General features: G+C 41.5%; 2 protein-coding genes and 1 long non-coding RNA gene across 11 annotated transcripts; 1 reads left to right on the top strand and 2 right to left on the bottom strand.

Annotated features, from left to right (window-relative positions):
• Nucleotides 1-20: 20 nt before the first annotated feature.
• On the bottom strand, nucleotides 21-15,250 carry LOC110989019 (flavin-containing monooxygenase 5-like). 3 transcript variants are annotated; one of them, XM_087138308.1, is made up of 4 exons: nucleotides 14,679-15,250; nucleotides 13,402-13,479; nucleotides 4,073-4,733; nucleotides 21-2,729 (listed from the first exon to the last, which is right to left on the bottom strand). In XM_087138308.1, the coding sequence occupies exons 2-4, from the start codon at nucleotides 13,437-13,439 to the stop codon at nucleotides 1,761-1,763; spliced, it is 1,668 nt and encodes a 555-aa protein (XP_086994434.1). In that variant the 5' UTR covers nucleotides 13,440-13,479; nucleotides 14,679-15,250; the 3' UTR covers nucleotides 21-1,760. The 3 variants fall into 3 exon arrangements, with proteins under 3 accessions (XP_086994434.1, XP_086994433.1, XP_022108773.2); XM_087138307.1 differs by lacking the exon at nucleotides 14,679-15,250 and adding an exon at nucleotides 13,991-14,187; XM_022253081.2 differs by lacking the exon at nucleotides 13,402-13,479.
• LOC147798866 (uncharacterized) lies at nucleotides 14,209-19,080 on the top strand. 2 transcript variants are annotated; one of them, XR_015425698.1, is made up of 2 exons: nucleotides 14,209-14,297; nucleotides 17,784-19,080. It is a non-coding gene; the product is annotated as an uncharacterized LOC147798866 (long non-coding RNA). The 2 variants fall into 2 exon arrangements; XR_015425699.1 differs by lacking the exon at nucleotides 14,209-14,297 and adding an exon at nucleotides 14,334-14,739.
• Nucleotides 16,724-23,509, bottom strand: LOC110989017 (flavin-containing monooxygenase 5-like). 6 transcript variants are annotated; one of them, XM_022253079.2, is made up of 3 exons: nucleotides 23,240-23,509; nucleotides 20,394-21,053; nucleotides 16,724-18,576 (listed from the first exon to the last, which is right to left on the bottom strand). In XM_022253079.2, exons 2-3 carry the CDS (start codon nucleotides 21,015-21,017, stop codon nucleotides 17,611-17,613), a joined length of 1,590 nt encoding a protein of 529 aa, XP_022108771.2. In that variant the 5' UTR covers nucleotides 21,018-21,053; nucleotides 23,240-23,509; the 3' UTR covers nucleotides 16,724-17,610. The 6 variants fall into 6 exon arrangements, with proteins under 6 accessions (XP_022108771.2, XP_022108767.2, XP_022108766.2 ...); XM_022253075.2 differs by lacking the exon at nucleotides 23,240-23,509 and adding an exon at nucleotides 22,846-22,999; XM_022253074.2 differs by lacking the exon at nucleotides 23,240-23,509 and adding an exon at nucleotides 22,846-22,949 and having other exon boundaries at nucleotides 20,394-21,050.
• Between the last annotated feature and the right edge of the window lie 431 nt (nucleotides 23,510-23,940).

Raw genomic sequence — 23,940 nt, 5'->3', positions numbered from 1 at the left:
GACACACATTGTTTACAATGTTATTGTTGCACTTGCTGTACTTTACTAAATTTTATTATTTTCCCATTTTTTGTACTTTGTTTGCTACAGTGTGGAAACATACGTTACATAATCAAGCTAATAACCCTACGAAATCAAACTATCTGTGTGGGTGTGTGTGTGTGTGGAAGGGGGAATGTTTTGCTGAAATTTGCCAGTAAGGCATACAAACCAAAGTGAACACTTGAACATTTCTAACATGTTAACACATTTTTCATTCCATTAAAAACTTATTACCTGATTTTCTGCCACGTCGACAAATTTCAGGGTAGTTGTCTTTTAACAAGATACAGTTCATACCTGTGATATATATGCTTATCACATTTGAAAAGAGTGTTTCATGTACGTTTACATGCATTCTACGTAATGAACAATACTGCTGACATAAAGGGTGCACCCCATATCCTAGTTCAACAATGAAATTTATCAAACTCTAATTTGCCATGGCGGTAGAATGTAACTATAAGCCTATCAGAGGTCACATTGGTGCAGTTTGTACTTGTGCAACTTGTCAACAGTCAAGGACTCTATTTTTATAATTTTCATCTGAATACATTGCAGTGTTAACTGGCTTAAATGTCAGACTGTTGCTAAAATGTATCACACATCGTACTCTGTATTACACGAACTTTATCCCTTACTAGGTGGCATCACATCCGTGTTTCTGACGATGAAAAACAGCATTATCACTAGCCTACAGACTTATACAGGATATGTACAGGACAGAGGTGTGTTGGGACAACCCTTCCCCTGAAACTGGCAACGACAATGTTAATAGAAGTCTTGAAGTCAACATGTTTTCAAAGTTAACACGTTAAAGGTTCAAAGCGAAAGGTTTACACTTGCTGGATTTTAACTGTCAAACAAAATGTATGCAAGCTGCAGCATCAAAAGGTGTAAATACATGTAACTGATACACTGAAAAAATTACAAAATTTACACATATTTTTTATGTAAAATTAGTTGCTTCTGATGAATGGACAAGTGTAGTGCATAGGTTATTTACATCACTCTGCTCGTTTAAATCACTATATTATGCATGTATGCATTAATTAAACAGTGCAATGTGCATGTACATGTACTTACTGTACACAGTGTACAACAAACGGTACACGCCGTTAATGTTAAGGCTTAAATTGTGATTGGCAAGCTACTTTTCTCTCCACTGAAACATGGTGTACATAATCTAACAGGGCATGCATACACGAATGGGTACGCTTATAAATGTACACGCACGCTGGTGCTAGCGTACATAGGCCTAAGCAGATTCTGAAACACACATTCTATCACATACAGTGTCGATGCACACCCACTGCCTACTCCTAACCAAACTCTGATAAATTTGAAACAACGGTATGTACGGTGAGTGCACCGACCAACCCACATCTGCATTACGGGGTATGCATAAAGCTAACCTTATACGAGTAAAGTACATGTACACCAACCTACATCACTGACATACCGATAAAAGTACACATAGTGGTATATGTGCTTGTATGGTACTTACTTAATAGGGCCTCCTTCCAAGTATCAATTAATGAAAGGACTTTTATAGTAGGATTTTCACGAGACACTGAGTCTGTCACTATAGTACTGTGTACATATCAATAACGATGCGTGTTTGGTTTGGACGACTAAAAATATTTTAAGCAAGTCATTGATTATTTTCACTGAATTAAAAAGAAGGTAGGAAAGTTTCATTATGCAACAAGGCTACAATTTTACAAGACAATGAGTCTAACAATATATATGACAAGGAAAGCCAAACCGAACCACAGTAGCATAATTGCGGCCCCCGACTTATCCTCTTGGACAGCGGGGAGGCGCGTCTTCAGTGGTGCATCGACTCTCTCCCACATGGTGTTGATAGCATCTTTTGCTCCATTCCACTTCCCAGGTCCCATCAGGCGGTACTGGTAGGGTAAACAAGGACCAAAGAAGCAGCGAAGCGCCAGGGCTGGATCCGACCAGAACAACTTCCACAAATCTGGCTTGACTCCTATCTCAACAGCGATGCTGTCCATGTACTTGATCCAGTCCACTTGGATGGTGTGACGTTGAGATTTGATGTAACGCTTGCTCATGTCATCTTTGGCTTTCTTGACGGAGGCTTCCATCTCTGGGCGGGGTGGCAGGCGTGCCTGGCTGTTGAATATACGGGCAGCCCAACGACACTGGAGCTCAGAGATGGGGTGGATAGCTCCAGAAGGCTGAGCCAGGCCAATGGTGCATATCGTTGGGTGTTTGAGGTCAGTGGGAAAGACATACTTGTACAATGACACCTCATTCTTGACCACTTGGAACGAAGGGCAGTCCACAAAGGGATAGCTGAATGTGTATCCAGTCGCGAGAATCACGCAGTCGATGTCATCCTCAAATGTCCCATCCACGAACTCAACGCCAGTTTTGGTGAAGCGGGCCACGTTGGGCTTGACGGTAACAGCACCACTCAGGATTCGATTTGGCAGATCGTCATTGACAAGGGCGTGGGCCTGGAGTGGGTTGTGCTTGGGCCGCAGTCCATACTTGGAATGATCTAATTTCCTTTGCAGCTGCAACTTTGTCATAGTGTTTTTCAAACTGTCAGGTAAGATGTCCATGAATCGCCTTGTTATCACAATATCAAATGGATTACCCTGAGGACCCACACGATTCAAAATCCAAGCTCCAGTCCTTGTACTCAGGAAGACCTGTAGGTAAAAAAAACATTTGCCAAAAAAATTACTTGCCATGGAGAAGGGAATTGATATTGCTCAAAAACTGTTGTAAAATGCAGAAATAAAATATGAAAACTTAGGTGTAATTTAGTTTACTCCCGTGTCTTGAATAAATATTGACTCTGAGTTGTTAAGTTGAAGCCAATTAGTGACTTTGGTATAAAGGCAAGGCCATTGACGTGCAATGTTTGCGAGTCGGCACATGGGTGTACTGGTACAACAGACCTCTGGCGTGCATTTTGCTGTTCCCAAATGACTCTGGCCGCGCTTCATTTTGGGCATGTGCTGTTTTTCTCCGAGGAAGGAGTTTGTAGGATGCAAAGTGCTACACTCCGGCTTTTGGTGAGAAAGTTACATGCCTGCATGCAGGTCGCTCAATATTGTTTCGAGGCCACGTTTAGGTGTTTTTACATGTAAACAGAAATCTGAAACTTTCAGAAGTTACACCTTTTAGGGACACTCTGATCAACGTAAATTACGCGCTCCCTCTGTAACCTATGAATATGGAGAAGTCCTTAAGAAGTTTTTTTTAGCTGCAGGATTCCCAGCTGGACAACGCTTCAACGTGGTTCTCCCTCGAGTCCTGGCTTTCGGGATGCGATGATGAGGGTAAAAAAAAAAGAAAGAAATATAAATTCATTCGGAGGACTACAATCCAACACCTGTAGATGACTTGTCTTTGTGGGAGTCCTTCGAACTAGGTACTGGTTTCCATGATCTTGCATTGCTATAAAAGTCATGCCTAAGATGTACATGAAGAAACGTGTCAAAAGTTGAAGATAGAAGCACAGCAATTTGGATACTGCCCCATGATTCGCCTGCAGACTACATGTACCAGTGTATACATTTACAGTTTTATGTTGCTGACTGCATGTATCGTGACTGGTCCATGCGCCAGAAGAGAATTTTGAAGCTCTCATTTGAAGCAATGCAAAATTGTCCTGTAATTTTAAAAGCTACTTATCCATATATGTCAATGAAAAAGTGGTGTTTTCTTTTCAAAAATGCCGTTTTCAATTTTGGATCATCTGGTGTATTTAAAGGTACTCTTAATACAATACCTATATTTATAGGCACGACTAGGGAGATGCACATGCATAAGTAAAAAGTTGGGGTTTTTTTCAAGCATGTCATGATCAATCTATCCTAAATAGTTTGTACCATCTTTGGGTGACTCTCCTGAAATCTAAAATTCTACGAAATTACTTGTTTATATTTAAGTCAGTACAAATACATGTGCAGTACATGTACTTCAGTGTATAACTACTAAAAATCCTGCATTTAAAATGGCGCTGAGAAATACATGAACATAAAACCTTTGATGAGATACGACTTAGTTCAACAGCTGCATCCCCTCCAGAGTTACCAAGACCAATGACGACAACTCGCTTGTCGATCAAATGGTAGGGTGTTTTGTATTCGTGAGTGTGGGTTACTGTTCCTTGGAAGTCCTTGAGACCTGGAAAGTCAGGGGTGTGAGGGGTTGTGTGATGACCGGTGCAGATCATCACAGCATCGAAGAGATCGGTGGTGCACTCGCTGCTGTCACGATTCTTCGTGGTGACTTGCCACCGCCCCGTCGTGTCATAATCGGCAGCCTGAGCGACTTTCTGGACTTCGGTGCGAAACTGGATGTGCCGTTTCAGATCGAAGTGGTCCACGTAGCTCAGTAAGTACTTCTCAATGTAGGAGTGATGCATGAAGTTGGGGTACTCCTTGGGAATAGGGTAGTCGCTGTAGCACATCATCTCTTTGCTGGTGTTGTTGATGGTGGACTTAAATACGCAGCCCTGGCCATCCCGGTCCTCCCTGTAAGCCCAGAGCCCACCGACTCGGTCCGATCTCTCAAAGCAGGTGACCCGGAGGCCCTCATCCAGGCAGCATTTGATGGCCACCATACCACTAGTACCAGCACCGATGACAGCTACCCTCTTGCTCATTCTGGCTTCTTGAAATTCTACGATTTCTTTACTACACCTGAAAGAAAAACATTTTAAGAGATCACACCAAAAGTTAGCACTCAAATCAGCAGGTCTTACATGTCTGTTTTTGATATATAAATGCAGGTCCCAGTATGTATTTTTTATGAAGTGTGAGAAAATTGCCCCCCAAAATAAAATCTCAGCACATAACATTCAAATCATTTATCCTGTTATACTTATGGGTCATTCTCTTCAAAAAGAGCCTGAACTATCACACTTTCGAACTATCCGGGAACCAAAGTTATTATTTCATTTAAGTAAGAAAATATACAATTTTTTTAGGAAAAATTGAAAACAATGTCCAAACACTTTTAAAATGTCCCTTTTTGTAAAAAATAATCGATTTTCATGAATTTTACCCTAAAACATATGTTTTTTATTTCCATGTTTACAAGCTATGACAATTATGTAACTACTGTTAACCTAAAATGTAACCTAAAATATTTTAGGAGAGTCTGGGCGATTTGTGATTTGTTGCGAAATACCCGTCGGCACACTTTCTATTACACTACAGAAACCAAATCTCACACAGTAATATTTGGTGGCCACTAAAGCAGTTTTGTACTGCTATCGGGACACTTTCTATTACACTACAGAATAAATCTCACACAGTAATAGTTGTTGGCCGCTAAACCAGTTTTACACAGCAGTCGACACATTTATTTACACTTTTTTCGCTTTTACAGGTTTACACCCGTATAGTGATGGACGATAAAGTTACCCTTGTTGCACCGTTCCCTGCAGGAATTGCTTTTACTAAATACATCTTTCCAAAATACATTTTCCAGACTGGTTCCACAGTAAATTTGTTTGAAAGCAAATTTCTTCTTTTCTTTATCTGGTCAAAACACCTTTCAAAATTACACTGAAAGAAATATTCTAATAGAGTTCATTGGTAAGAATTCATTTCGTCCTGCCTGAAGTATATATATGTGTGGATTGAAAGGGCAAACGTCATCATCCGTATCCGCCACCTCAAGGATTAGTTCCTCCAGCCTAATTCCTCATCGGAGTTGCACACTGAGCTGCCGAGTGGTTGATCTAACCTTCCATGTGGGTCTTGTGGTACAAAGAAAGTCAGATCTTATCTCTTAGGCTGTCCCTCCTTAGATCTGCTTTAGTAGTACCCAAACAGAGGACGAGAGCCAAGCCCCTTCGCTGAAACCTCGGGATTCTAACTGAACGTTTCATATTAAAATAACCGAATCCCAGTAATATCACGTTTGAAAAAATACGCAGGAATCGCCAGATTCTTAGCAAATGCTGAACATGGGAAGGCTAAAAAAATTATTGCATTTCCCAAGTTTAAATCGCTAAAATTACATGGTACAATTAGCAAACTTGTCAAAACGTTGACACACCCAGCTGACCAAACACAAAAGAGCCCCACCCTGCTCAAGAATGCTAAGTATATGCGTCTGTTGATGAATATTCGCAAAGGAGAGAAAAAAATTGCACTGAGAACTCTATTGAACTGGTTGTGGTCTCAATCTATTGAAACTTTACTGTAAGGAAGACATGAAATGACACATAAAAAATGATTGAATAAATTGAAACTTACCATCACATTATCATTACTTACACTCACCAAACTAAAAATGTAAAAAAAAAATGGTTTTTGGACCGCATTTAATTAAAAGAGTTCGGAAAAATCGGAAAATCGAGCCAAAATAAAATTTCATCGGTACAGCAGTGTAACTGTAGCGGGTATGAAATCGACATTTATACATCAGAATATTTGGAGTTTGATTAAATTTCACTTTTTGTGAGATAGGCAAAATATGGCTTCAATCCACTCACAAAAGTCAGAAGTGAAAATTCGACGTGCCCATCGTTAGGATCCGTGCCACCTTCGGATACAGTGTCTCCAAGACTTAGTGTAAGCAGCGCGCACCGATCAGTGTTGTCCTTAAACGTAAACGTTTTCAAGTCCTCGAAATTACCAATTTTGGCTAGCTGTATTAGTGTCCTTGCTGGCTGGGCTATGAGGCAGTTCTTCTTACAGTTACTAAATAGGACCAGTGCAGTAATAAACAACATACCCATTTCTCAATATTTATGCTGACGTCACATTTTGTGAGCCAAAGCGAGGCTATGGGCGGTACACTTTCAAGGTGGCCGCGAAGCTCTGCGCAGTTCCAATGTGCTCTGCAAACAAAATGAAATCTCCGCCAGAAAGAAGCTTTCATTTATTTCCAACAGACCACAAACGCCACAAACTGTGGATACTGAAAATCAGACGGGACGAGGGACCTCTGTTTTAGTAGTGACACTGAGAGATGGGGCCTTCAAGCAATATCCAATGAAGACTTAGAATTTTTTAGACCATGTCTCATGACCCTATGTTTCATACTGAGTCATAGGATTTGACCACTGGGTGTCAAGTGAACTTCTTATATGGACCTTTTCCCGTATGGTGTAATAGAGGGATCCCAATACGACGCTTTTAGCGTCGATCTGCGCACTTCCGCGTTTGAAAACGAGGCTGTATGTGTCAGCTTCAATTCTTAATACGATCAGACACAAAATACATAAAGGTATGTTAAATTTAGACTTTTCAGGCTGCAAATTTTTGTGGAAGAGTCTTTCAGGATGACTCGACACGTGAAATCAAAAGAAAAACATAATGCTAATTTACCGCGAACTAACGTACCTACGATGGCCGTTTATCTTGTGCAGTGGGCGTGGTTTAAACTGAAGTGGCACCACACTAACGAACCGGATACTGCATGTACTGTGTGGACTTCGCGTACGCGCGACGAACTTAAACACAGAGAGGCTCGGTTTCGATACGGGTGTGCGCAGACGGCGCTAATGTGAAATCCATCTATAGCCCGGCCTACGTGCGTCTAGTAGTACGAATTTGCGCATGCGCGAAATGGCCTCAAGCTCGGCCAACATTCTGTCAGATGTGTTGTCTAGAGCTAGGTCTAGGTCTTCGCTCCATTGGAAATGGACACGCGCATACAACAGACCTTGCCGTATATGTAGCTCTGGAAGCCCGTTTCGGACATGGTCTTATCTGCGACTTCTTCACGCCCACGGCTCTTCCGCGCATGTGGAAGTACGCGTATTAGACGAAAGTAGATCGACGAATCGCGACGGAAAGCTTGGAGTTTCGCAAAATTTCCTGCAAAATACGTTGTCTGCGGGCAAATACAGTAATTTCAACACAGCATTTATGGAATTCGGGATACAAGGCATGCACTTGAGAACGACATTTGAGCTGTCTTCACCAGGTAAAAATGTGAGAAAAAAACCGTTGAACAAAATTTTGCATTGTAGGACGACTTTTAATTAAGCCCTGGACGTTATTTGCAATGCATTGTGGACGACGTCCAACCTGGGATAAGTGCCACACATATCGTGCACTTTCGTCAAACTTGAACACAGTATATGGCAGTAGCGGATTGATATTACTGAAATAGTTTTATTTCGGCATCTTGCTTTCTTTTCTTGAATACTAATACATTTTCTTGAGTATAAAGAAACTTATTCACTTTACAGTAAAACAAAGAATTGAAACAAACAAACCAAAACTAATCGTCGTTCTGTCGTTGTGGAAGTCCTATCTCTCGCTGCAGATAATCGGTAAACATCTGCTTTGCGAAAGTTCGTGTAAACAACCGCATGGTTTGCATAAGGTCGTGTAACTTCAATGTGTTCGTAACATAATTATTGTAAAAGGAGTCATGATTCTGGCGAAGGACCTCATGCCAAGGGAGCCTCCCTGGCTCCTGCCGAGGCTAAAGGATATCGTTCCGAACGGGGAGGCGGCGCTGACGGATTTGGTAGGAGGTGCTGGCTGGTTGTTTAAAAAGGCAGAGACGGAGCAGGCTAGCCTGGCAGTGGAGAAGACGGAGCTGGATAAGGGTCGGGGACGTGATCTAACTGGTGTCTCCTTTCGGCAGAATTCCCACAAGCGGCGCATATCTTTGGCTTGTTGATGATCTTGAAGCCTGCAGGTTGATAAAATTACAGTTCTAAAGCGGAGTTTTCAGCCCCCCCCCCACTCGAAAAGGGATTTTATAATACAGACATTATCTGAGTGGTAATTTCTTTGATTCCTTTAGCCCAAATGTCGTGTTTTGCATGCATCATTGCTGAACTGTCAATTTAAACATAATTACGGACACCAAATAAGTAGGCTTACGCACAGATGGTTGAACTCATTATAAGCCACTTGAGGAAAAAGGGTGTCCAATATCAACGAGCTTCGTCATATTTTGCGGAGAAGATTAGATCAATTGAACCATCGAATCTAAATATCAATGAACATGGATGGTTCAAGTCTTTAAAAGGAGCTTACTATAGGTTTTATAAACGACAAATCGCGTCGCATTGAGTCGTCCTGTCGCCCCGACCGCACGACGCGACGCTACGACTGCTGACGTCACGTTGTCACCATTCCAATCCTTGGACATACCAACAGACAGAGTAAATAAAACACACAAAACTTTAGCCTTTCTTTAAGTTTATAGATTAAATTTCCAGCACTATCTCTTGCCATTCACTTTCCTTGTCCCCCCCACTTCTACTGGAAGTTAGCTATGTGCTGAAAGTGGTGAGCTGAAAGAAATGGTGAGCGTGCACACGGTGCAAAGGCCTACAAAATGTGATCGTGTGATGGTACATGTATATGGATGGTACTGGAACTGAGCTCCGTCTCTAAGAGCGCCCCTTAATGAGGTGTCTTTTAAAACCGTTGGAACCGAGTCTTTCGTAAGCAGCCTGAAATTCAATGACCAAAAAATTACAAGCACTTCACTCTTCATCATTGAATTGCCAGTTTTCCAGTTAATGTCGGGTTTTCTTCCCCCAAAAAGCTGCTGGGACGGTTTTTTTTCGCATATTCTACAACCTTGCAATTTATTTCCAGCGCCCATTAAAATATGGACGGCGCTACAACTCTTCCTTTAGTAATCGGTATTTTCAGTCCCCCCCACCCCAATTTCTATTGTTTAGCCGTTTTTCAAATCCCCTGGTAAAATTGTGGGGCATGTCCAGATAACGACCGATCCACATACAGCAGCTGGCCATGTGGGGCTTTTTTTTGCAATTGTTTTGATACAAAGGAGCTGCGTGTTGGGATTTTGTAACCTTATATCTTTTGTAAGTGCGGTTTTTCTCCCAAGCAACCCGTTTAACCCAAACAGAATTTAGGAGGTCTTTAATCCCTTAATTTGTTGCGTATGGTGTGGGCTCCCCAATTCAATTCTAACTACTCAAGAAAGGTATTTCCGTTTTATTGTTGGTTCGTGGCCGGTCCACTTAGTGCAGTGTCCGCGTGTAGGATGTCTGCCGAGGTTTGGTCCCAACCAAGCACGATGTGTTAAGGCATCAGATGCTGTGCACGATCTGGGGCGTACTGAACCATTACATTCAGATGCCGGTAGCATGGCTCTTGATTCACGCAGCGTAGGTGGACCCCAAAGTAATCGATCAACATCAAGCTCAAATATAGTTGCTTGCCCCTCATTTCCATACCGATTAGAATTTAAACACTCAAAATCCCTTTTGCTTACTTGCACACTATAAACATCCATTTTCTGCCCATTTTTTGCCCGTCTTTGTCACGTACCTCCAAAGTAACAAAGTCTGAAGTTGGAAGCAAAACCAACATTGTAGAGGGGATTTTTTTTTCGTTTTGCCTGGTTTTCCCTGACATTTCTCTGCTTGTGAATGGTGAGAAATATCATGAACGCTCTAATGAGTAAGTACCATGCAAGATTGAAACCGTATGAATGAGGACGGAGAGTTTTGTTTGTGCCTTTTACGCGGGAAATTTGACGTCACTGTGCGTACAAATGCATTAGTGCAATGTAGAAAAAGTCAATTCGTACCCAAACGCACTCTTGTCCAGGTGTGTGAGCGTGCCATGTACGTGTATGCCATGCCAAAAATCCGGACTAGGGGCGGAAATTTGAATCTGCATGAAAAATGATGAGCCATATCAGACAAATGGCTCTCAATCTCGCCAAAAGGAACTGAAGGATACAAACGATGTCTTCCAGACAGTATCACCGATAATCTGAGGGTATTTCGACAAAAGTTTAGTTTAAAGTTTAAAACTGGGCACTAAGTAAGGTGATGGGTCCCAATGAAAAACAAAGTGAGTTTCGAAAAGATGTTCTTCGTAAAAGTGATAAACTTTTTGTTCATAAGAGTTACTAGTCTTTCATGTGGCATCAAAGTTAATTGAAGGTAAACCCAATAATATTGTAAAAATTTGAAAAAAAGTTAGTAAAAAAAACCCAATAATTTTTCATAATTATCCTGTAAAATTGACATTTTCCACTTCTTTGATTCTTTTCCGAAGATCTTTCTTACCAGAAACTATTTGATATCATCATTCGATAGATTCTTGGCAATTTATTCCTACACGAGGCCTTCCGGGGAAATTGAAGATGCCTCACCGGGTCACCGCCAATATGCGTCGTCTGCCAGAATCATTTTTCAGGCTGATGACCATCTTATACAAACTAAATGAATGCACAGTCTATGGGGACCGGACATACATGCCTACTGATCATATTACAGGCATCAACAGCGTACACTGTAAAAAGGTTGGTCAATTTTAGGTTGATATTTTGCCTAATGTTGGTAAAAATATCAATTTAACAACCTTTGGGAAATTCTTCTCAATATTTGGTCAATGTTTGACCAACAGTGAGGTTGCTTTAACTGAATAAGAAATGGCCAACACTGTAAATTATTGTTTTGACCAACTTTTCTTTCTTTTCTTTCTTTTTTTTTTACAGTGTATGGCATTTGTTTCATTATCGGCGCACGGTGTGTATGAACAATGCAACATGCCCAAAAGCTTGGACAATGGATGCAGAGATTTACCCTAATTTTTGATGACTACCTTCAAGCTGCAACTGTCGGGATTGATTTTTGGGGAATATTTTAAATGAATTAAAGGGTCTTTTCACGATAACTTCCGGGTACCTGCACAGTTTCAACCCAATGGCAGGTGTATTTCAGGAGATATTGGGCTTTAAGGAGTGCACCTTTAACGTCACGTGGCTTGTCTCCTGACGACGTCATCATCACATCAGGTCAATATTCGTCTCTAACACTTCCCTTTATAGTTACATACGTTTCACACCAATGGGACATGTGCTTCAAGAGATATAGGGCTGTAAAGAGTGCACCATTAATATCACGACTGACGTTATATCATGACACGAGGTCATTTTTCTACTTAAACACTTGCCTCTCTAGTTATCTGCAAAGTTTCTACCAAATGGAACACGTACTTCAGGAAATACAGGGCTTTGATGCCGCCATCGTCACATCAGGTCAATGTTCGTCTAAAGCAATCCCCTTCTAAGATATCTGCAAGGTTTGGACCTAATCGGACATGTACTTCACGAGATATGTGGTGCCTTGAAGAGTGCAAATTTAATGTCACGTGACTTGTCATATGTTCACGTAATCATCACATCAGGACAATGTTTGTCAAAAGTAATCCCATATCAAGCCATATGGCCTATCAACACATATCAAGGACTATGTCTAATCTCTCTGCCCACAGAATTGAAAATCTTTGAAGCTCAGCCAATCACAGAGTTTCACGAAGTAAAACTTCAAGCAAGTGCGAGTCAAATACTTGCAATCATCGTCTGATATTACACACGTAACAGTTAACAGTTGTTTCGCCTCAGGGCACTATATATGCGTCCCTTGGGTGTTGAAAACGTCATATCCCACACCACAGTGGTCAACAATTGTGCTGTCATACCTCTGTCTTAAGGAATTTATCCAAAGAAACAAGCTCTGAATTTCAGAAGATGATGGGCCTACTCTAAAACAGATGTAAACGTTAACGATATCGTTTGCAAATGCACTGTCCCCTCACTTTCGTTGACTTAAAAACTCTTATGCGAGACTAGTGCGGGTACCAGTGAGTACGTTTATTATTATCTGTATTACTATCATTGACTAAACAGGGAGACCCACAAGGTTGAGATTCGTAGATATCATTAGGCTGTTATCTACAAAGTGTGTTGCCCCCGCATATGCATACTATTCCACAAATTCCTCACTTAAACATGGGCCGGGTTAGACGTCCTCTGGAACACCGTCGATTTTTACACCTTTTTAATACCTCACAACGCTAATGTTGGTAAATGTTAGAAGCATTCAGATGATGTGCCAGTCGCAGCTTAAAACGATTTTTTTACATGTACACTTAATTAAGCCCTCTGTAAGATCAGTTTTATCTGTCTTGGATATCAAGTGTATTTTCGTCTTTTAATTTGTGTACGTTTCCGATGGATAATCTTTTGTTTTGTCTATATGTATTTTTTCCATTCTTAACTATGCCAATAGTATAATGTCAGTCAAATTACATTGATGTGTGGACATTTGTGCCAACTTCCCGCTTCCACCGTTAAAAAGGCAAACAACATGTGTTATGTCCAAACGGTGCGTTCCATTTACATTAGCCTCAATACATAGCCTGGAATAACTGAAATATTCCCCAAAGAAGGCATGAGTTGGTGTCTGCTTTCTCGAAGGCGCTTTTAACACTTCACTGGGCCACTCCCCGCACGGAGTTGATCTCTTTATTGAGTATCATCAGTCTGAAGATTGTTCAAATCCAGAGATTGCGGTGTCATCGGAAAAATGTTAGCCTATTTCTTACTTCCACTTACTTTCTTGCCGCTAGCGGGTGCCGCGCGAAGCACGGCATCCCGCTAGTTCACATTTAATTTGTGGTCTTCCAAGGGGCCCTGGGAAGTAAATTACGTTAATATAAATAAAAAGTAGGATTATTAATACGAAAGACACAATGTACTCCGTACGGGTGATTCACAATAGTGCGCCTCCAAGAGTTTGCAACGCGTTGACCAATCACAGTAAGCGATATCTGTCGACCCAATGCGCGTTTGGAAAGGGTCGACAGATTTCGCGCACTGTGATTGGTCAACGCGTTGCAGACTCTTGGGGGCGCACTATTGTGAATCGATTGTATCATATAATGGTGAAATTAGTTAAAATAAATAAAAGAGATAGAATTACAACTTAGTTCAATATACACAAGCAAACAAGGACAGGGACAAATCAAACCCACGAGGATTAAAATAATAATGAACAAACTACACGTAAAAGTAAATAAATAATTCTAAAATGCATTGGGAATAAAAATCAGAATAAAATCGTCTCAAAATATTACAATGAGGTAAAATTACAAGTACAGTAGGTATATACTTTATAAAGTCTAGTTAGCAGTCCCCGCATTACCTTACACGCTGCGGGGACGGGAACGAGTCTGTTATACAAGCGCAATCATTGATCGAATTCCCTGATAGCCTACATACAAACGTTTAATGGGTACCACGCAAAAATGACTACAGGCCCAAAACAATTTGTTCTAGAAGACTTCCCGAAGCTCTCCCGTTTAAATTTCGCGCGCGTACGGCACGCGTGTGCACGCACGCGCCATCGGTAGAATGAGATGCATGTCTCAGTGCAAGTGTGATATGCGCCGTCGCCCTGTCATATCATGTGATAGTTCTGGGCCAATAAACGGACAGTATCTGAGACAGAGGTACGACATAGATGTTTGTTGCTTGTGAAACGAAACTGTGAGATAAATTTGAAAAGAAAATTAAACCATGAGATGACCCCTGTGCTGGCTACTTATGCCACGTACATACACACAGAAGTAGTCAGGAACAAAAATTATGCAATAGTTACGCTTCAAAATCGCTTCCAAATGTCACATACCTGACGTGAGAATGACCCTAGTATAATGTGGTTAAATTATTATTGTGTGCATTTTCATGAGTACACAATTAATAGGACCATTTAAATACGAGTCAATAGGTTTGGACACAAGGGTGGGGCTTACAGAATAACAAAAAATGTACAGTAGCATGACAGGCTCGAGAATGCCGCTGCGTAAACTTGGTAGGCTACAAAAACTCACCTCTGCAAGCCTAACAATCCTGTCGACAGAGTTGCTTGCCTCAGCTTAGCTTGGCGTGAAGGTAATTTGATATACATATATCATACGTGTACTGGTAAATGTCCAATTTGTACGCCTAACTAGAGGGTAAGCTGTTCAAAGTCTAATCAATGGGATAAAAAAGGTGATTGGAGATTACATTTCCAGATTCCCATTGTCTGACATCCGGGCATTCCGTTGCATTTTGATGGTTGAAAGGTCTCCTGAGCTGGGTCTCGGTCTTCGCTCCATTGGAAATGTGTGGAGATGCGTAGACAATAGACCTAGCCGTAGCTGTGGAAGCCCGTTTCGGACGCGGCCTCTCATATTGGCATGTGTATGGAGTTCTTTCCAACCCTTTGACCTCCTCTGTCGATCGAAAAGAGTATTAATACATACTTGCAGGGCCCTGCTTACAAACTACGGGTCTATTCATCACGGCCCCGTACAGAGTGCAGCTGTAGCCGACATGTACATCAAAAGATCAGCTCTATTGCACTTGGGACTTGTTTAACCAACTGAAAGTGTACCCCTACACAGCATCAGGGGCGGATCCTGGAATTTTTCCGGGGGGGGGGGAAAGTAAGGCTGGAGAATTGTTTTATTGCCTCTTTTTTGTGAAAAAAAATGGTGAAACATTACATGACACACATTGTCTACAATTTTATGGATGCACTTACTGTAGTTTAGTAATCTTTTATTATTTTGCCATTTTCTGTACTTTTTTGTAAGGGAGGGGTTGACCCCCCCGCCCTGAATCCACACCTGAAGATACATGTACAGTGTAGATGTACATGAAGCAAACTTTGACACAATGTAGAGATGCATGTGTGTTTCCACCATACCACACTGTAGGCTACAGTGAGGAAACATGTATCATCATGCTGACAACCCAATGATATCAAACAATTTGTGTGTGTGTGAGTTTGTTTCTGCATTCAATTGGGGACCTTGAACAATAGAGGACAATAAGGTCCCCGATTGACAGAGGGTCCCCGATTGACAACTGTGTACAAAACATATGGGTGGTCTTCTAAAAAGTTGAAGTACAAACAAAAGAGGAACAATAGGGGGTCCCCAGTTGCAGGCAAATACACACTTTTAGGTGTGTGGGGGGTGGATTTAGAAAGCTCCTATTTTAATCTCCCATTTCTCATATCTTTGGCTATAGCTCTAAAAGGCAGATCAATCTGAAGTTCTGGAATGTTTTGCTGAAATTTGCCAGGAAGACATACAAACCAAAGTGAACACTTGAATATTTCTAACATGTTAACACATTTTTCATTCCATTAAAAACTTATTACCTGATTTTCTGCCATGTCGACAAATTTCAGGGTAGTTGTCTTTTAACAAGATACAGTTCATACCTGTGATATATATGCTTATCACATTTGAAAAGAGTGTTTCATGTACATGTACATTTATATGCATAATACGTAATGAACAATACTGCTGACATAAAGGGTGCACTCCACATCCTAATTCTACATTGAAATTTATCACACTTTCATTTGCCATGACAGCAGAATGGAATCACAAAGGTATTTGGTCACACTGGTACATTTTGTACTCGTACAACTTGTCGAGCTCTACTTTTAAAATAATAATTTCCATCTGAATACATTGCAGTGTTAAATGGCTTAAATGCAAGACTGTGACTTAAAATTGAGAACAACTTGAGATTGCCTTCTACTCGACTAAATGTGTATACTGTACACACAGTCCACATATATACACTGTACACTGTACTACACGACCTTTATCCCTTACTAGGTGGCATCACATCTGTGATCTTGACGATGGAAACCAACACTTTCGCTAGCCTACAGACTTACATGTACATGACAGAGGTGTGGTGCAACAACCCTTTCCCTGAAACTGGCAACCACAAGGTTAACTGAAGTGATGAAGTTAACATGTTTAAAGGTTCAAAAGTGTGAAAGGTTTACACTGGTGGGTTTTTAACTGTCTAACACTATAATGCATGCAAGCTGCATCAAAAGATGTAAATTATTGATACATTGAAAAATATTACAAACACGTTTTTTTATTGTCAAATTACATGTAGTGGCTTTGATGAATGGACCTATAGTACACTGCATACATGTACACATATGTAACGTTATTTACATGACTCTGATCTTTTAAATTACAATTATTATGCATGTATGCATTAATTAAACAGTGCAATTTACATGTAAATGTACTTACTCTTCACAGAGTACAACAAACGGTACATGTACCGGTAAGCTTTGAAAACTAAGAAGTCTGAAATGTACAAATGTATAAAATTGTCGCTGGCAACCTATTAATTTCTCTTTACTTAAATTAAACACAGCGTACATAAACCAATAGCCCATGCATACGTACATGTACGTGCACATGTATGCTAGTGGAAGTGTACATGTACATATAGGCAGATTTTTAAAGACATGCACATTCTATCACAGTGCAATGTGTGCAGAACTGCAGATGCACACCCACTGCTACTACTTCTGACCAAACTCTGATAAATTTGACATACATGTGCATACATGTACAACACCGGTAAGCGTACCGACATGAACTGGTACCGACACGAACTGGTACCGACACTACATGTACATGAATGCATGGAAAATTAACCATAAAATAAAGTACTTATACATGAACCTACATGTACATGCACATCACATACCAATAACAGTACACACTGGTACATGTAGGTAATGACCCCCACTCAAGAAACAATTAATGAAAGGATGTTCACGATAAACTGAGTGTCACTGGTGCTACATGTAGACATACACTGTACATATCAATGTCAATGTGTGTTTGGTTTGGAGGAATCAAAACTTTTAAGCAAGTCATTGATTAGTTTCATTGAATTAAAAAGGTCCGTGGGGAAGTTTCAATTTGCAACAATGTTACAATTTTACAAGACAACGCATATAGCAATATATATGACAAGGAAAGCCAAACCGAGGCGCAGTAACATGTTTGCTGCCCCTAACTTTTCTTGGACAGCAGGGAGGCGTGTCTTCAGCGGTGCATTGACTCTCTCCCACATGGTGTTGATAGCATCCTTTGCTCCATTCCACTTCCCAGGTCCCATCAGGCGGTACTGGTAGGGTAAACAAGGACCAAAGAAGCAGCGGAGTGCCAGGGCTGGATCCGACCAGAACAACTTCCATAAATCTGGCTTGACTCCTATCTCAACAGCGATGCTGTCCATGTACTTGATCCAGTCCACTTGGATGGTGTGACGTTGAGATTTGATGTAACGCTTGCTCATGTCATCTTTGGCCTTCTTGATGGCAGCTTCCATCACTGGGCGGGGCGGCAGACGCGCTTGGTGTTTGAAGATGCGGGCAGCCCAACGACACTGGAGCTCAGAGATGGGGTGGATAGCTCCAATAGGCTGAACCAAGCCAATGGTGCATATCGTTGGGTGTTTGAGGTCAGTGGGAAAGACATACTTGTACAATGACACCTCATTCTTGACCACTTGGAACGAAGGGCAGTCCACAAAGGGATAGCTGAATGTGTATCCAGTTGCGAGAATCACGCAGTCAATGTCATTCTCAAATGTCCCATCCACGAACTCAACCCTAGTTTTCGTGAAGCGGGCCACGTTGGGCTTGACGGTAACTGCACCACTCAGGATTCGATTTGGCAGGTCATCGTTGACAAGGGGATGTGCCTGGAATGGGCTGTGCATTGGCTGCAGTCCATACTTAGAATGGTCAAATTTACTTTGCAGCTGCCACTTTGCCATAGTGTCTTTCAAACTTGTAGGAAACACGTTTAAGAATCGTGTCCCTACCACAATATCGATTGGATTGCCCTGAGGACCCACACGATTCAAAATCCAAGCTCCAGTCCTTGTACTCAGGAAAACCTGTAAGCCACAAACACAATTGCAACAAATGCTACTTGTCATGCTTGTAATGGCCAAATTTCAGACATTGATATTGCTCAAACTATTATAGAAATTTTTTTAAACCACATAAACAGATTAAGTTGCCTGGTCCACTTGCAGCTTTCTCCTGTGTCTAGAGAAATGTCAACTCCAAGTTGTCAAGCTGAAGCTGTTTGGTGACATTCTCTAGTATTCCAAATGACAAGGTCACAAGCACATGGGTGTGCTGATAGAGCAGACCTCTCATGCCCATATTGCTGTTCCCAAATGACCTGGCTGAGTTTCATTTTAGGTACGTGCTTCAACAATTAGGCCACAAAGTGCCACACTGGCTCTTGCTACTAAATGTACATGTATGTGCAAGTCGGTCAATGTTGAAATGAGGTCATGTTTTGGCACTTGTTACATGTACTCACAGAGCACTGTTTAGGGACACTCTGATAAATGTAAATTGGCAATTAAAAATACCCTTTTTTTCACAAACCTGTGAACAAGAATTCTGTTTAGACGTATTTGTTTTTGAGCTGAACGATGGATTAGCCTATTAGAGTTATGAAGAAATAGGAGGGCACTATTTGGTTTTTGGTAAAATCTTGTTTGCTCCAATTTTACCCACTTCAAATAGGCTGAAATAGTGCCCTCCTATTGAGTCCGCCATACTTTTAACGGCTATGGTTCCCCCTCAAGTACCAGGCTCTGATGCGAGGGCAGAAAAGGAAGACAATGCTGTACAGTAAGGTCATTTATATATATGCGCTTACTCAAGGATGTATTTTTGCATTGGGGAGATGTTAATTACAAATGTATATATAACAGGTTTTGCCCTTACCCAACGTATATTAATAAGCACTGCATGCTCAGTGCTTGTCCGAGAGCTTGTGAAAAAACCTCATAAGCTTACTCGGGTGGGACTGGAACCCACGACCTCCTGCTTAAAAAAAAATATTTCGCGGTACCCGCTGCTTTATTTGATTCGGACCGGCCAGCCGACCCCGGCAAGCTCGGTGGTCGAGTGGTTAAGACATCTGCACTAGTAAGCAGGAGGTCGTGGGTTCGAGTCCTACCCGAGTAAGCTTATGAGGTTTTTTTCACAAGCTCTCGGACAAGCACTGAGCATGCAGTGCTGATTAATATACGTTGGGTAAGGGCAAAACCTGTTATATATAATACTCAAGGATGGTTGCACAGCGATGAACAATAACACAGGGACAGGTGCATGTGTTCCCTGGTCATGTAGTCACAAAAAATGAAGATGAAGATGAACAATGCTTGGCATGTTTAATACATGTACCACCCTGTGATGCACCAGCTAATTGCTGGTACCATGCACATGTATACACAGTCCTGTATTGCTGACAGCTGATACATTATCATCATGATCATGACTACTCTGTGTTATCAGAAATGAATTTTTGTCGAAGCTTTCATTGGAAGCAAATGCAATACTCTGAGTGCATATTCACAGGAAACTTACATGTATAGTGTATAACATCAATAAAAAGCTGTTTTCGATTCAAAAGCGAATTTAATGGCTTATGTGCTCTTAATACAGCCCAGATATCCGAAATCTATAGAGAGGAAAGAGAAAAATGTGCATGCACAAAGATCTTATTCAGACATGTCAATCTAACCAAATACATGTACTTTCTTTATCTTAAGGATGGTTCTCCTGTGATGTAAAAAAGTTCTTCGGAAATTTCTTGCAATGTATGTTTAAGTCAGTGGTAGTGTATTTAGAACTATAAAAAATCCTTTTAAATGGCATTTTAATAAATACACAAATATACCGTACATACTTTTGAAGAGATACGACTCAGTTCCACGGCTGCATCCACTCCAGAGTTACCGAAACCAATGACGACAACTCGTTTGTCGATCAAATGGTAAGGTGTTTTGTATTCGTGAGTGTGGGTTACTGTTCCTTGGAAGTCCTTGAGACCTGGAAAGTCAGGGATGTGAGGGGTTGTGTGATGACCGATACAGATCATCACAGCATCGAAGAGATCAGTGGTGCACTCCCCGCTGTCGCGATTCTTCGTGGTGACTTGCCACCGCCCCGTTGTGTCATAATCGGCAGCCTGAGTGACTTTCTCGACTTCGGTGCGAAACTGGATGTGCCGTTTCAGATCGAAGTGGTCCACATAGCTCAGGAAGTACTTCTCGATGTAGGAGTGATGCATAAAGTTGGGGTACTCCTTGGGAATAGGGTAGTCGCTGTAGCACATCATCTCTTTGCTGGTGTTGATGATGGTGGACTTAAACACACAGCCCTGGCCATCTCGGTCCTCCCTGTAAGCCCAGAGCCCACCGATTCGGTCTGATCTCTCAAAGCAGGTCACCTGGAGGCCCTCATCTAAGCAGCATTTGATGGCTGCTATGCCACTGGTACCAGCACCGATGATAGCTACCCTCTTGCTCATTCTGGCTTCTTTGACTTTCGTGGTCTCTCCACTCTACTACAATTAACAAAAGAAAAGGATTTAAAGAGATCACACCAAGAATTAGCATTTAAATGATCAGGGTTATGTGCACAAATGCAGCCGGATATGGGGCCTGCATTATTCGTGCCTGCTATCTGTAGCGCTACAAACCCTACACGACTGGTATCCTGGTTTTGTGTGTATCAATTATATTACCATCCAGGAACTGGGGAAGGGTGTGCACTAAGGATAACAAACAAAATGTACAGTAGCATGACTGACCCAAGACTGCAATACCAGTTGCATAAACTTGGTTTAAAGCTTACCTCTGCAAGCCTGACAAATGAAACCTATTGACAGAGTTGCTTGGTTTGACACGTACATGTACATGCATGTACTGTACTTGTGCAAGGATATATATGAACATGTCAAAATTTGTATTTCATAAGTCCTGTGATAAGCTGGTCAAAGTCTAACCTACCATGTGCATGTATGGGCCAAAATAGTGACAAATATATTTTTGTGGTCTGCGGGCACTCTATTACATTTCTACATAGCATCAGTACAGCATGCAACAGATGACAGCTTTTGGTCGACAATATGACAATTTGTTAACAACTTTGTTGGGGTATCAGAGGCCCAAACCTGGTCAGAAATACTAGGGCCCTACTCCATCAATCAACTAAAAGTGCTGAGTGTTTTCTACATATTTCCACTTCTAAATTTGACTTTTCAGGACGTGCTGTCACTTTTCTGCTGGTTGCTAAACCACTGGAAGAGGAAATTAGTGATGTCTATACATGCTATAGCAGTCTTACCCGTCTTCAACTTTTGCCACTGGATTCGGTGTGCAGCTTTAGCCTAAATGTACCTCCAGAACCATGTAACAGGCCGCAATTAACCCATGCACATGGCCATATGCACTGTTCTGATGGAAGTAGCCCACATGTACATGTGCCACATGGCACATCAAAGATCAGCATCATCACATTTAGGGACCTGTCATGCTTGTTCTCTGGTTAAACCTTGACACGTTTAGGGTGTAAAGACTCTACACGTACATTGTATGCACAGGGCTGTACGTATGGTAAATGGCTTTCTTTTGAAATTTGTCTTCTTTCCGACAGAAATAAGACAAAGAGCTATTTACAGTAAGTCTACCCTTATTGCAAATGTATGTGTGTTTCCATTAATAATGTCCACACATACACAGTGTACAGGTCAAACCGTTGGAGTTTCAATAAATTGGACTTCACAATTTGTCAAAATCGATCCATTTTCGCTCCACACATGCACAACCGGTACCACCAAGATCACAAAACAGACTAGAACTTAAAAAAAAAAGTAGAAGTAGAAGCAGACCAGCAGAGGACGGCAAGATCTTTATGCAGAGATAATTGACAAAAAAGTACTGTTTCCTCAATGATTCAAAACCTAAGATGGAAATCTTTGGAGGAGTGTAGAGCCATCAGCAGACTCACTTTAATGTATAAATCCATCCATCAAGTACAGTGAACACCATGCTGATCATTACCGGGTTAAATATGAAAGAGAGGGGTTTTCAACATGGAAAACATCTTTTACTGCCTTTTCCCATCAACCAGCAAAGTGAAATTCTCCTTCATTCCTCCATGTTCATACCCAGGACCCTTGTGCCTGTTTGGAATGGAATGATTTACCGGCCGAAATAAAGGAAGCTTCAAATATTGATACCTTCAAAACAAAACAGTATACATCATGTAGTATGTTATTGACATATCAACATTAATAAGGATTGAGGGAGACCCATCACAAGTAATAGACTTGGAGCCAGCTAGCCACCACGCACCTGCAAGTTAAAATCCCATAGTGGAGGTTGTTTCGATATTACATGTAGGAGAAGACAAACTTCGAATACGCGAGATTTTGCTACCGCAATAACCCCTTGGGTGAACATGGTCCTCTCAGACGCATGCATGAGTGGCCTGCACGTGGTCTGGGCACAAGACTTGTTAATCGTCGTTCAGAGTGCCACCAACACCTTTCTGAGGGTACGCAAGCCTAATTGCATTGAAGACAAAGTAAAATCGACCACGTTTGCAGCCCTGGTGCGGGCAACCGAAGCCCCTCAGGCCTCTTAAACAAAAAAAGAGTGTTATGGGACCATTCAGCTTTCAATTGAGATTCTATTTTAAGTAGGTTAACCTATGAAAATTTTAATTATCCACCAAAAACAAACTCACCCCCCAAAAAGTGAACGTTCCCAAGTCTGTCAGCAGCCTTTTTTAAAATGACATCCCTCCACTCTCAGAGCCTCTTGGGACGATTTTTCAGTATTATTTTTCTATGCCCTCGAATCTAGGGAGTTCATTCTGTGCCATTTAACACCATCCCACAATTGCTTGGGCGACGCAATCTCCTATTTTTCAAATAAATTTGTCGAGAGCCTCCGACTGGCGAAAATTTCCCTTGAATTGGGTAGTGCACCTTCTGAGAGTAGCCAGCGATTCGGGTCACGCCAGTAACAATAATCCATGCAGTAAAGGGAGGGGGACTGTAATTTTCCCTTCAGTATGTCTTGTGCCCCGACTACATATGGGATGCTGCTACGGTTTCGTTAGAGGACCATGTTCTTCCTTAGAGTTATTGCGATAGAAAGAAAAAAACTCGGCACGCGTATTACGGGTGCACCTTTGTATTTAGGCCAGAAATGTGTCCGCCGAGCTCATGAATGAAAGTTATACACTCACAATATTCTATAATAGAGGGTCCTGAGAGCCATGGAAGTGGGGAATTGAAGACATACGGCACTGAACCTCTGGGCTGGACTCGGGGCTTCCACACGAATTCTGAGCAATTTGGATGCGATCGGGTCCAAAAGTGGCACTATTTGAGCTCTTTTGCAGAGGGATGCATTTTCAAAATGGCCACTTTCCCGGGCAGT

The sequence above is a fragment of the Acanthaster planci genome, linkage group LG06 (assembly GCF_054643075.1).
Source record: "Acanthaster planci isolate LZ-2023a linkage group LG06, COTS_SCS, whole genome shotgun sequence".
NCBI classification, from domain to species: Eukaryota; Metazoa; Echinodermata; class Asteroidea; order Valvatida; family Acanthasteridae; genus Acanthaster; species Acanthaster planci.
This window is presented reverse-complemented; position numbering and strand designations above follow the sequence as displayed.